The 12,718-nt window shown below is 48.6% G+C and overlaps 1 protein-coding gene across 1 annotated transcript in view; it reads left to right on the top strand.

Annotated features, from left to right (window-relative positions):
- Window positions 1-2,778, top strand: part of SLC66A1 (solute carrier family 66 member 1) — a 20,324-nt gene extending 17,546 nt beyond the window's left edge. The window contains exons 6-9 of the mRNA XM_032787553.2: window positions 21-172; window positions 485-577; window positions 1,311-1,496; window positions 2,026-2,778. Of these exons, the coding sequence (XP_032643444.1) occupies window positions 21-172; window positions 485-577; window positions 1,311-1,496; window positions 2,026-2,124 (530 nt within the window). The 3' untranslated portion in view covers window positions 2,125-2,778. The remainder of the gene's footprint in view (window positions 1-20; window positions 173-484; window positions 578-1,310; window positions 1,497-2,025) is intronic.
- Window positions 2,779-12,718: the final 9,940 nt, after the last annotated feature.

The raw sequence follows: 12,718 nt of genomic DNA, 5'->3' as shown, positions 1-12,718 counted from the left end.
CCTCTGCTTTCTCTTTCCAGTCTCTGCTCCAATAAACGCAGCCTTTGCCTTTGTTTTTCTGGGAACAGTGTCAGCAACATCCTTGCTGGGCAGAACTAGCTCCACAGTTGAAACAGTGACATTTAAAGGGAGGACTCTTCTGTCTGCCACAGTGGATGCAGCTGGATGTGAGGCGAGTCCCTCTCGATATATGGGGGCAGGGAGGAGGCTGAAGATTTGTGGGAAAGATGAATAATCAGTTTGAAATGGGAATGTCCCACAGAGAGGGAGAGCTGGCAACCTTGTCATGTGACAGTTTCAGCCAATAGCTAGCCAGGCAACTCAAAAGAACTATTGACCAGGTGGAAAGACGACAATGCATACCTGGGTTTGGTCAGTCACGTGACCTCACTTTGCTACCAGATGCCTGTAAATCCAAGGGTACAGTTCTGGTTGTGCCTTGTACAACGCATAACAGTTTGGTGTTTTATGTCTTACCCTGCAGCCTTTCACCAAGAAGGAAATCATTGGCTTCACTGTTGGCTCTATCTCCTCCTTGCTGTATCTGTTCTCCCGAGTGCCCCAGATCTACACTAATGTAAGTGCCCCACTGTAGGTGGGGATGGGATCCAACCTGCCGCTGGGGCTATCTTCCCCTGGGGAAGGTGAAAGGAGCACCCTTTCTGCTGAGATTCCAGAGCTGGGATTAGGGGAGTGTCCTTTATCCCTAAGGGCTGCTGATGCAAGAGGCAGAGGGCTCTAGACTACTAACCAGCTGTTTCCAGAACCTTCCCAGGGGCCATTTCTCTGTATTTTTCACATTGGGTCCTGATTGACTAAACCTCTTGACTTCCATGCAGCAGCTGTTTCTCCCCTTCTGGTTAAAATGTAAATATCCCATGGTGAAGGTGGGACTCTAGTTTTGCTTAAAATTTTACAACTGGAGCTGGAAGACGACTGGTATTGAGCCCACTCTATCCTTTAGGACTCCTGTTCTGGTGGGTATCTTTGTGGGAAGAGGTGATAAACAAGGGATGCAGCTGCTGGCCAATTCTCTGGGATACAATTCCCATTTTAATTTTCCCTGCTCTTCTTGAAGCATCTACTAGGGAGACAGCAGAGCATGGTCAAGTGATCCTATGCATGCCAACACTGTCTAAGAAGCTTGTCCTTCAGACAGTGGATACCAGCACTCAATAAGCTTAGTCATCTTCTAGATCCTCCTCCCTTTGCATATCCCCTGGGAATCCATGCCTGGAATATCTAGCATATTTCTGCTAGCAGGGAAGTCTTTATTCTCCAGCCCCTTCTAATATGGCTTCCTCTTCCAGTTCAAGAGGAAATCTACCGAAGGGGTGTCATACTGTCTTTTTGCTTTGGTGATGCTGGGGAACTCGCTGTATGGAATAAGTGTGCTTCTGAAGAACCCAGACCCAGGGCAAGCTGAAGGCAACTACATCATTCATCATCTCCCCTGGCTGATTGGTAGCCTGGGGGTCCTGTCTCTTGATGTGATTGTATCCTCTTCTGGTAATGCTCTCTAGCCCACCCCTCCAAGCTTCTGTTGTGTTATTTCTAATGCTCTGTACAAAAAACCATTAAAAAGCTGATCTCTTCTGGGATGGTGGGTGGCCAGGGCTGTTCAGAGGCAGATTTTTGCTGATGCTGTTACACGGCCAACCTGTGCTTTGCAGCTCAAGTCTTTCCCCCTGTGTTACAGCGATCTCCTATAATAATGTTGGAACAATACATGCTTAGTATAGTTCCTAGCATGAAGGGTCCCTGATCCTCATTTGGGGCCTCTGGTCACTACCCTAGTGCAATAAAATAATACATAGTCCTCATCTGTAGATCTCAAAGAGCTTTACAAATGAGGTAACCATGATTATCTCCATCTTTCTATGACAACAGGTGCATGGTTACCATTGTAAGTACCAACTGGCGTCTATTTTCCCCTGGCACTAAAGGTTTCTCTCTAGGCAGAGCGACCTCATTTCTCCTATCTAGCCTTGGCTATAAAGGAAATAAGACTTAACACCTCATCAGATCTCCTTCCAGTTCCTTGCCTATAGGAAGAGAAGACCTTGCACTTCTGATGAGAGAGAGGCCTTGCTTGGCAAGCAAGATGAACCCCTTGACAGCTGACGAAGGAACTGTCCCCCAGGCAAGAATGGGATACTGGTGAGAACTCTGGCTTCAAACTAGGGCAGAGCGAGTTGCCATCAGGTTCCTAGACCTGTTTTCTGTTAACAGGAGTTGCCCAAAGAGGATGTAAGCCCATGTGTGGTATGATGCTTCCTGCAGAAAGTGCTTGGCCACCTGGCAGAGGACTTTGCTAGTAGATCTCACCTGCTTGTAGTGATGACTCAAAAGGGATGAAATACTGTTACATTTCTGTACCTGGATTGTAGTCACTTTTAAAAACTAGCTGAATTTGATTCTACTTTGCTTCCTTCCCTCCAGAAGGCTACCCTGAGTCAGCTCTGCATCAGACATTACTAGCAAGAATTAAAAATCTCTAGGCGATGGAGGGGAGAGGAGGCTGTCTCCCTTCCTGTTTTAAGCCAATGAACACAGATGCTGTGAGCAGCTGCTATGTAACTTCACTTTTAATGGTTTATCCACAGTGGCTCCCTTTGCCTATGTGAATAACATTGCACATTTTTCTTCTGGCAGCTGAGGCTGGGAGTTCCTCCAGTGGTGGGGTTGGGGAGAAGCATTTTAATACACGTGTGTATAAATATTTTATCCAAATATTTTGGCAGCCAACTTTCTAGAAAAATAAATCTTTGTCCAACATGCCTCCCTGGGTTTTTATTTTCTTGACTCCCAAAGACACTTCAGTTTTGGCTTGTCTCCATTCTCTCCCATTTGTACAATGACTCTTTAAAATGGTCTTGCGGTGTGACTACCCCCTACCCAGGGCCATTCACTTCCCCCTTGTGAACTTTCATTGGGTCCTGGCTGTAAGTTTATTTCACATCCATTCTTGCTCTAGAGGTAAGCTTTTTCCCTTCATTTCTAAAGCAGATATGCTGGCAGGGACTACCTTAGCTGTCTGCCAAGTAAGATGGACCATATATCCCCACCTTCCCGTTTTCAGTATTAGCTGTCCACTGAGAGAACTGCTCCAGGCAGCAGATGCCTTCTAGCAGGATGGGCCTACACCAGTATTTCTTTCATGTGGCCACCAGAGGCTTTTTTTGTGGCCACAGTCTCCTGGACTGGGCAGGAAGCAGTGGCCCATCTCCCAGGGCTGCTAGTAGGGGCTGGGTTCCCTCCCCTCCCAAAAAACACTGGTTGTATAGGCAGTTGGTGAATTCCCCACTTTTTTCCAGGGGGCAGGCTTCAGACTTCATCCATGCAGTGACAGGCTCTGATTTCAGGCTCCAACCCAGGCTCCCATCCTTGGCCCTGGGTCCCAGTGCCTCCCTGCCCATCTCCCTCATCAAGGGTTTAATTTGTCCCAGGGCTTGCTGGGGCTGAGTAAGTCTGCTGTGAAAGTGATATAATAAATGTACAAATACCACTTTTCACAGCAGAAGACTTATGGCTAGCAAGTTTTTTTTAAAAAACAAACAAACATGCAAAGCACCTTGTGTTTCTATTCTTTTTATGTCCAGTAAAGGATAGACAAATGTACATTTTTGTTACTGAGTCTGGGGGAAAAAACCTTACATAAATAAATTACAATGATATGGACAAGTATATGTGCATGTTTGTTTTTCCTAAAGCTAAGTATTTTAGGAAAAATTTGTCAGCACAGCCATCAGCAAGAGTTGGTGGCCATATTTTGAGGCCACCAAAACATTTGTTGTGAAAGCCCCTGGCCTAGACTATATCCCTACTGACCCATCATGTAGCTGAGTGGGCTGTGGCAGCTCTCCAGGCAGTGAGACTAAGTCTGAAGTGATTCTCAAACTTGATCTCTAGGAAGAAGCTACTTTTCCCCCATTCTAGGGTGTTGTGTGGCTGATAGACTTAACCACCTACTTTGGTCTAAACCAGACACTAACTACCCCTTTTCATTTCACACCCACTTTAAAGCAGAATTGTTGGTGACAGAACTTGCAAATATTCTGGGTATGAGGCCAGACATAGACAGTGCTGCTGTAATAATCCTTCACTGGGTTTTATGCTTCCTGAGTTGCAAAGGGTGCTCCTGTCCCATAGGAAAACTGATTTTGTAAAGGTAGAGACAGGAGGTAAAAAGCTTTTAGTGCTGTTCTAATTCCATAAAAGCTATATCAAGAGCTCACTTTGCAGTGGAGTCAGACACCACTGCAGGAGTAGCTGTACCCTTCCCAAGATGCAGCAACAAGTGTTCTAGAAACAGTTCAACTAGCTGTCGAACAGAACCAGAGTGGGAAGGGGGAAGCTACAGCCATGATTAACCTCCATTGCTGGGTGGTTGTTTTTTTTTTTTTTTTTATGCAGAACTTAAGAGACAGGATGGGGTACTGATTGGCAGTGTGACAAACACAGGGGATTGGGAGCTAGGCCTCCTGTATTCTATTCCTAGCTCTTGCTGTGACCACCTCTGTGCCTTAGGCATTTGTAAAATGTGAATATTTACTTACCTGGACTTTCCTATGGCTTAGAGCTAACAGCTTTGCTCCAGGCAACAAGTGGGCAAAATCCAAGCAGAATATCCCAACCGGGCCCTACATCTGTATCAAAGTAGCTGGTCTGTGCTTGTGAGCTAAAGAGCTTGCACCCCAATTCCATCTTACATCACACTGCAGAAGCCTTGTAAAACAGAGGAAAGTGTCATGTATTGAGTCAGAGAGCTGTTGCAGCTGCTTCCATTAGAGGTGGGACTTTGGCTCCCAGCCTTGCTAGAGGCACTACTGCCTCTTGAGCTAGGTTTTTTTTTTTGTTTTTTTTTTTTTTTTTTAAAGCAGGGGCATGTTGTGCTATGAGCTGCCTCCTCAACACTGTCCAAACATGAGTGGCTAGCCCTTGTCCTACCGTCCACGTTATCTTTGGTGTGCTAGCTTGACCAGTGTTAGCATGTGTCTGTTCACCCAGAGTAGGAGGCACACTCTAGATGCAGTGTAGCCATACCTTAGATCCCTACTACCTCAAACCAGCCTAGCTCATTGCACTCCACATGGGTGCACCAATGGGCTAGTTGGTGACTACTGATGCCTCTTGCCATGAGGCCAGCACTGACTGCTGCTAAAGGCCAAGTGTGCTTTAGTGTACAAAAGGCTGACTGGTCCCAGCTTATATTGTCCATATCTGTTGTCAAGCTGCAGAGGGAGAGTCTCTTCGCTAGCATTACAGCAACCAGCAGTTGCTTGTATAAATAGTTCAAGCAGTCAGTGAAACTGTTATCAAGACTCAGCTGGTATAGGAAATGTGCACTATATTCCTGGATTTGATGGAAGAAGGAGAAAAGGGAGCACCTACCTTTTAAAGCTTCCCTGCCAGAGAAGGGGTGTGTGTGTGTGGGGTGTCTTCAAATCCTAACTTTTGTAGGAGAGGGGGGAAGGGAAGGTTTGTGTGGTTTTGTTTTTTTAAAACTGCTGACTGGTGCACAGCAGGTACAGTTCCTAGAGCAGGAAATGAGCCTGTAGTGATTCTGTTCACAGTACAGTTCAAGCACAGGCTCGAGCAAGCAGGTGAATGCTACAAGAGTTCAGTTTTTCCAACATCCTCATCCATTTGGCTTAAAATCCTGGTTCATAGTCCTGTACTTTTCATTATAAAATGTACCAAGGAATTAACATACCTGGCTCACAGTAGCACTAAATTATTAGTCCTTTGCTACTAAAGGGAAGGAGAAAAGTGTTTTTTTTGTGTTAAAGAAACAGTTACTTGAGGGCAAGATAGTCAAGCTTTCCACCATCTAGCTATGTATTTGGTGCCATTGCTCTATGTAATCAGTAGCACTGGTGCAGCCATGAGGGCTGTATAATCCCACACCCCTCTCTCCTCTAGTCTCCAAGTAGCTCTTGGTAATCAGGATTCTACACCTGCTACAAACCTTCCCCTCACATGAAGAGAAGCAGCTCACAGAAGAGTTCTTTCTAACCTAAGGAAAGAACACAGCCTGTACCTACATACTAATCCCTTTGGCACTGTTTAGCTGCTGCTCTTAAAATAAGGAAGAGGCCAGGAGGCTAACTTAATTGTAGTGCATAATTATTGAACTTTGGCCAGGGCTCTGAGGGAAAGAAATTACATGTCTCACAAAGGCCCAATTTAAGGGAAATGCCCTTGTAGGAATGTTTTTCAGAGAACAGGGATTAGTTAATTACTCTGCCCTGCTTGATTCCATACTGGCTTCTACTGAACTGATTTTTCCAAGTATTCTCTCCCACTGTTTTCCTGAAGAGAGAGATTAAGATTTTCACTCTACTTACTAATTCAGGGGTTGTGCCTTTTAAACAAGGATGGACTTAGATCGACTGTCAGAGAGCGAGCTAGGAATGGAACTTAGGTTTCCACTCCAGTACATTACCCACTAGACAATGGTGCTTCTGAATAGGTAGTGCAGGGGTAGGCAACCTATGGCACATGTGCCAAAGGCAGCATGTGAGCTGATTTTCAGTGGCACTCACACTGCCCAGGTCTTGGCCACTGGTCTGGGGAGCTCTGCATTTTAATTTAATTTTAAATGAAGCTTCTTAAACATTTTAAAAACCTTATTTACTTTACATAAACAGTAGTTTAGTTGTATATTATAGAAAGACCTTCTAAAAACATTAAAATGTACTACTGGCACACAAAACCTTAAATTAGAGTGAATAAATGAAGTCTCTGCACATCCCTTCTGAAAGGTTGCTGACCCCTGAGGTAGCGTATCTCTCTCATTTGACTGTATGTAGACAATGCCTTAGTCTACACTAGTAGGATTTATGTAACTACACAGGTACAGTTAAAGCAGTGCAACCACCTTAGTGTGGATATACTTAGGGCAGTAGAAAAGTGCTTATAAGACTACAGCTTATTTTCCTGTAGGAGAATAAGCTGTACCATTAACTACATTCACAGTAGGTGATGTACCACTAATGACTGATTTTAAAAAAATTGTATCTCTCACTAACATAGTTCTGTTTGTTAAGTCTAGGTGGAGACCAGGCTTGTATTATTAGCAGTATAATCCCTCTAATGTATAACAGTCCCATCTGTAGTTAAATGGGTATGAAGAGCTTGTGAGAAAAGCTTTAGAACAGGTAGAATTAGAATCAATGAGGAACAATGCTGCTCCCCAGCCTAAGTTGACATATTATTTGCAAACTTTAGGAGTTGTTAGAAACTTAGCTCCAACCTCAGAAGTTCCACATTACAGAACCAAATGGCAAGAACAAACTCAAATGTTGCCCTTGAGGTTGCAGACTTTAAAGAGGGAGTATGTACATTTACTCCTTGGCTCCAGTCCTTTCATATGACCTGAATTAGAGACACCAGAGGCCCCATGGGTAAACACTCAGGCGCAGGGCTTTAATCACATGCAGATGTCTGAATGTTAAATAGGTCACATTGGAACAGCATAATTAGAGTAAAAAAAGTACTTCAATCAATATTAACGCCTACATTTTCATTTCACATAGGTTCATCCAGTGGATAATTATGTAGGCCAGATGCTGACAGCCCATCAGGCAGTTGCTCCCTTCTTCCTCATTGTATTTTATGGGAATTAATCAGCACCTACTATAAAACAAAGAGTAAGCACAAGACCAGATAGCATGTTCAAAGCTGCTTAAAATGTGTGTCCATCGGCTTACTAAAAACTCAGATCAGGCTCCATTTTCAGCTCAGACTGGTGGGAAAGCTTGTCTAAACTCCAGCACTTCACCATAGTTGCACTAAAGCTTAAACTGAAATTTGACTACGGCCAGCCAGCTGCTTCAACTCTATATTCCTCTGAACCAAAGAGACTGTGAGAAGACAGGTTTCAGAGTAGCAGCCGTGTTAGTCTGTATCCACAAAAAGAACAGAAGTACTTGTGGCACCTTAGAGACTAACAAATTTATTTCAGCATAAACTTTCGTGGGCTACAGCCCGCTTCTTCAGATGTATAGAATGGAACACACAGACAGGAGATATTTATACATACAGAGAACATGAAAAGGTGGAAGTACACATACCAACTGGAAGAGTCCAATCAATTGAGATGAGCTATTGTCAGCAGGAGAAAAAAAAACAAAACTTTGATGTGATAATTGAGAGGACCCATAGAAGGTGTGAGGAGAACTTAACATAGGGAAATAGATTCAATTAGTGTAATGACCCAACCATTCCCAGTCTGTTTAAACCTAAGTTAATTGTATCTAATTTGCATATTAATTTGAGTTCAGCAGTCTCTCTTTGGAGTCTGTTTTTGAAGTTTTCTTGTTGCAAAATTGCCACCTTCAAGTCTGTCACTGAGCGGTTAGAGAGGTTGAAGGATTCTCCCACTGAGAAGATAGTTTACATTCCCAGGAAGAATACCTTATAGGTCACCTCTGTGAGTTAATGAGCAAAGAAGAGAGTTGGACAGATTATTGGCTATTTATGACTTCAAATCTCTCCCACTACTGGTGTATCTGAGGACCTCTCACATATAAATGGGTTTCTCCTTACACCATCCCCCGTGAGGTAGAGAAGTATCCTTGCTTTACAGGTGAGGAACAAGAGGCAAAGATCAAGTGACTTGCCCAATATCACACATGGAATCCATGGCAGAGTTGAGAACTGAATCCAGCTGTCCTAATCCAATGTCAAGCACAAAACCAGAGTTGGACTGAGGTCAGTATTAAAGTAAGAGGTGCTCTCCGGTATAATAGTGGCACTGCAGGAAGAAAGGAAGGTGAAAGTCTAAGATTTCTCTCACTCACTTGGCAGACAGTTGAACAAATTTCTAGCGTGTTCATAATCAACCTAGTAAAGGGAAACATTGGCAGCTCCCTTACAGCATTAACTTAAGCTACTAGAAGTAAAGTGTGTTAACATGAGGACAGCCATACTGGGTCAGACCAATGGTCCATCTAGCCCAGCCTCTGCATTGCTAGGTGCCAGTGCCAACTCGACTCTGTCACAGGGGACGAGACCATCTCCAATGAACCCTGGAAAGGGGGTGAAAAGAGACAAAGGGGCTCCTCACTGGGAAATGTTTGATAGTTCTTTTGAGTTTCCTCCTGATCAGTATGTAATAGGCAGCACAGTCCAGCTGACAAGGCATCAGGGGACTTGGTTCTTGTCCCTGTGCACTGTCACTGACTGACCTGGAGCCAACCACGTCCCGTGCCTCAGTTTCCCCACACGGAGCATGGGGATAACGACACTGCCACTGCCCCCCAAAGCAGTCGGAGGCAGAAGCGGGGAGGGTTATTATCAGAACTTGTACTCGCTGGGGTCGGGAGCCGGGCGGAGAAGGAAAGGGAGAAATGCAAACTACAGCTTCCCTGGAGCTGCGGGGACCGGAGTGCGGGCACCACAGGGAACCAGACTCCGCCGTGGGGGCAGGTGAGAGGGACAGGTCCATTGTGGGGCAAGATTTAGGGGCTGCGCAGAGCTCTCACCACCCCTGAAGACCCCAGCATCACCTCCCCAGCCTCCGACCTGGTCCCTGGAACCCCGGACCCATACGGCTGCAGTGCCCCCACAGTCCTGCTGTTTCCCTAACCCCACCCTGTGCACCCCGGCCCCCCTGTAGGCTGCAGTGCCCCCACACCTCCCCGCTCCCCAGCCCACCCCAGTGCACCCCTGGGCCCCCGTACGGCTAGTGCCCCCAGCCTGCCGCTCCTCAACCTCCTTCGGGGCCCCCATCTGTCCCCCCCCTGTGCACCCCCGGCCTCGACCTTCCAGCTGATGGGCCCCGGACCCCTCACACTACGGCTCCGGGCTCTCTGGCGGGAGGCGGAGGCCGGGCAAGAGGCGCTGCGCGCCCGCACACGCCCTGTCCCGGGCCGCGGCTCCGTCCCCCCGAGCCCAGCGCTTTGTGAGGCTCAGTTCATCTGACCCGCGCTGCCCTTCCCACAATCCCGGGCGGGAGCTAAAGATTTAATTACACACACTGGGGGTCTTGTCTGCATGTATGAGGTTTTCTTTAATTCTTCCCCATTTGCTTTAGCACAGGGTTCTCAAACTGGGGTCGGGACCCTTCAGGGTCGTGAAGTTCTTAACATGGAGTCGGAGCTGTCAGCCTCCACCCCAAACCCGCTTTCCCTCCAGCATTTATAACAGTGTTAAATATATAAAGAGTTTTTAATTTATTGGGGGGTCACACTCAGGCTTGCTTGTGAAAAGGGTCACCAGCACAAAATTGAGAGCCAACTGCTCTAGCACCAGTGCAGCCTCTGCCAACGATAGGAGCACATGAGAGCACTGGGCCCTTATGCTTTTTACCATGTGTCATCTAGACCTGCTCTGAGTAGGGGACCAAACCGATTAACTAGCCATAAATATAAACGTGATGGGGCGGGGGCTATCAAACAGGTCCAAGGAGAACACCCTGGTGAGGAGCTCTGCTCCACACTTCGAAGTGCTGGGAGGAAAGGTGCTGTGCCTGACCCATTGGAGCTCTTTGTTGTATCAGCCATGGCACAGCTGGCTTACATGTCTGAAAAATGTGAAGCGCCATCCCCTGGCAGCTGACGAAGAAAACACTTTTGGTTTCCTCATCCAGCCCCAACTCCGGAGCCTGTAAAACAGACCTTTTTGCAAGAGAAGACATAGCTGTTTGCTGGCGTTTGGGCCTAAAGTCCCATTGAGGCCTGCGGCAGTTCACGCCTCTCTCCTTTGTTTCAGGCGCCTGCAGACTCTGGCAAACATCACAGCATCCGTTCACACTCACTTTATATTGGGGACGTTCTCCTTGCAACCACGAGGACAGAAGACTTTTCTGGGACACAAGATAGAAGCCACTGACCGGGAACGCCATCGGTTCCCAGTGAGCCGGCCCCGCTCCTTCTGTCACTCGGGTGGGAATTTGAGACGGTCCCTAGGCCCGGCGACCCCGCAGTGTAGTCCTTTCCCCGGTTCCTAGGGCGGGCCCAGAGGCGCAGGCGCAGTAGGATGCGCCTGGCGCTGCGGCGGTTTGAGGGAGCTTCCGTCCCTCAGCCGCGTTTGCCTCCGCCATGGCCCAGCGGGTCGCGGTCCCGGGCGGCCCGCCCCAGCGCCCGGCCTCGGTGCTGGGCACCATGGAGTTCGGGCGCCGCACGGACCAGGAGGCGGCGGGCTCTGCGCGAGCGGGGGCACCGGGAGCTGGACACGGCCCATATACGGGGGGGCGAGTCCCGAGCGCATCCGGGCTGGGCGGCGGCGGCGGCCCGCAGTGGGGGGACGGGGGCTGGGCAAGGGAGGGGTCAGAGGGCGGGGGAGCTGGCACGGGGGATGGAGGGAGGAGGCAGGAGGGACAGGCACGGGGATGAGGAGGCAGGGTCAGAGGGCGGGGAAGCTGGCATGGGGGTGAGGAGGACGGCACGGGGGGGGGTCAGAGGGCGGGGGAGCTGGGCACGGAGGATCAGAGGGCGGACGGCAATTGGGTGAGGAGGGTCGGAGGGAACTGGGCACTGGGGGGGTAAGCGGACTGCGCGGGTGTGGGTGAGAGGCAATGGGGGGATGAGGTTTGGGGAGTGGCACGGGGTGGGCATAGGCTATGGGGAAGGGCAGTAGAGAGGGGGGGCCAGAGAGGGTGGCAGGGGTGGGAGAAAGGCTGGGAGCTGGTCAAATGGTGGCATGGCTGGAGTAAGAGATAGGGGTGGAGGGGCAGGGTGGTGGGACATGGCAGGGGGAAGGGGGTAAGAGAGGGTGGGGGGCCAGAGGGGTGGGCCCAGGAGGTGGTGTGAGAGGGTCTGGGGAGCTGGGCATGGGGGGTGTGTGCAGAGGTGTGCATGGGGGGTGGGTAGTTGGGGGAGCAGGAGCTGCCCCTGCTGAATATCTCTCCCTACCCCACCATGGGTAATCAGTGGAGCGGGAAGCCTAGAGTCCCCACGTTCCAGGGGAAGGGGTGGAATCCCATCTCCTTTACCTGGGCTGCAGTCTAGGGTCTGTCCCTCCCACACGCTGAGGGGAGTGGGGACCCTGCTGGGGCAGCAAAGGTGAGGTGTTGGGTAGAGAGATAGGCTCCAGGGAGCCGAGGGGTGTGCGGGGGTGTGTGTGTGGGGAAGAACAGTCAGGGCATTAAGTATCAGAGGGGTAGCCATGTTACTCTGTGTCCACAAGAACAACGAGGAGTCCAGAGGCACCTTAGAGACTAACAGATTTATTTGGGCTTAAGCTTTCATGGGTAAAAACCCACTTCTTCAGATGCATGGAGTGAAAATTGCAGATACAGGCATAAATATATACTGGCACATGAAGAGAAGGATGTTACCTTATGAGTGGAGAACCCAATACTCCCTTCTCTTCATGTGCCAATATATATTTATGCCTATATCTGCAATTTTCACTCCATGCATCTGAAGAAGTGGGTTTTTTACCCACGAAAGCTTAAGCCCAAATAAATCTGTTAGTCTTTAAGGTGCCGCTGGACTCCCTGTTGTTTTAGTCAGAGCACTGGGAACTGCCAAACACCTAGACCTGTCTCTGTGCACATACTTACTCACTCCTTCAGCCCACTCCTTGACCCCTCCGCCAGAGGGCACAGCACTGACTGGCGTTTATGCAGCTGCACACCTGAGGAACCCCAAAGCACTCAGCGTTGTCAGGCTCCCCAGACTGGAGCCAGGTGTCACTCCCCTGGTCACTTGTTTGATTCCCCTTTCCCTTATGTGTGGGCTTTATTTTGCCCTTTGCACTCAGGAGT

The sequence above is a fragment of the Chelonoidis abingdonii genome, chromosome 23, assembly GCF_003597395.2.
Source record: "Chelonoidis abingdonii isolate Lonesome George chromosome 23, CheloAbing_2.0, whole genome shotgun sequence".
NCBI lineage: Eukaryota > Metazoa > Chordata > Testudines > Testudinidae > Chelonoidis > Chelonoidis abingdonii.
This window is presented reverse-complemented; position numbering and strand designations above follow the sequence as displayed.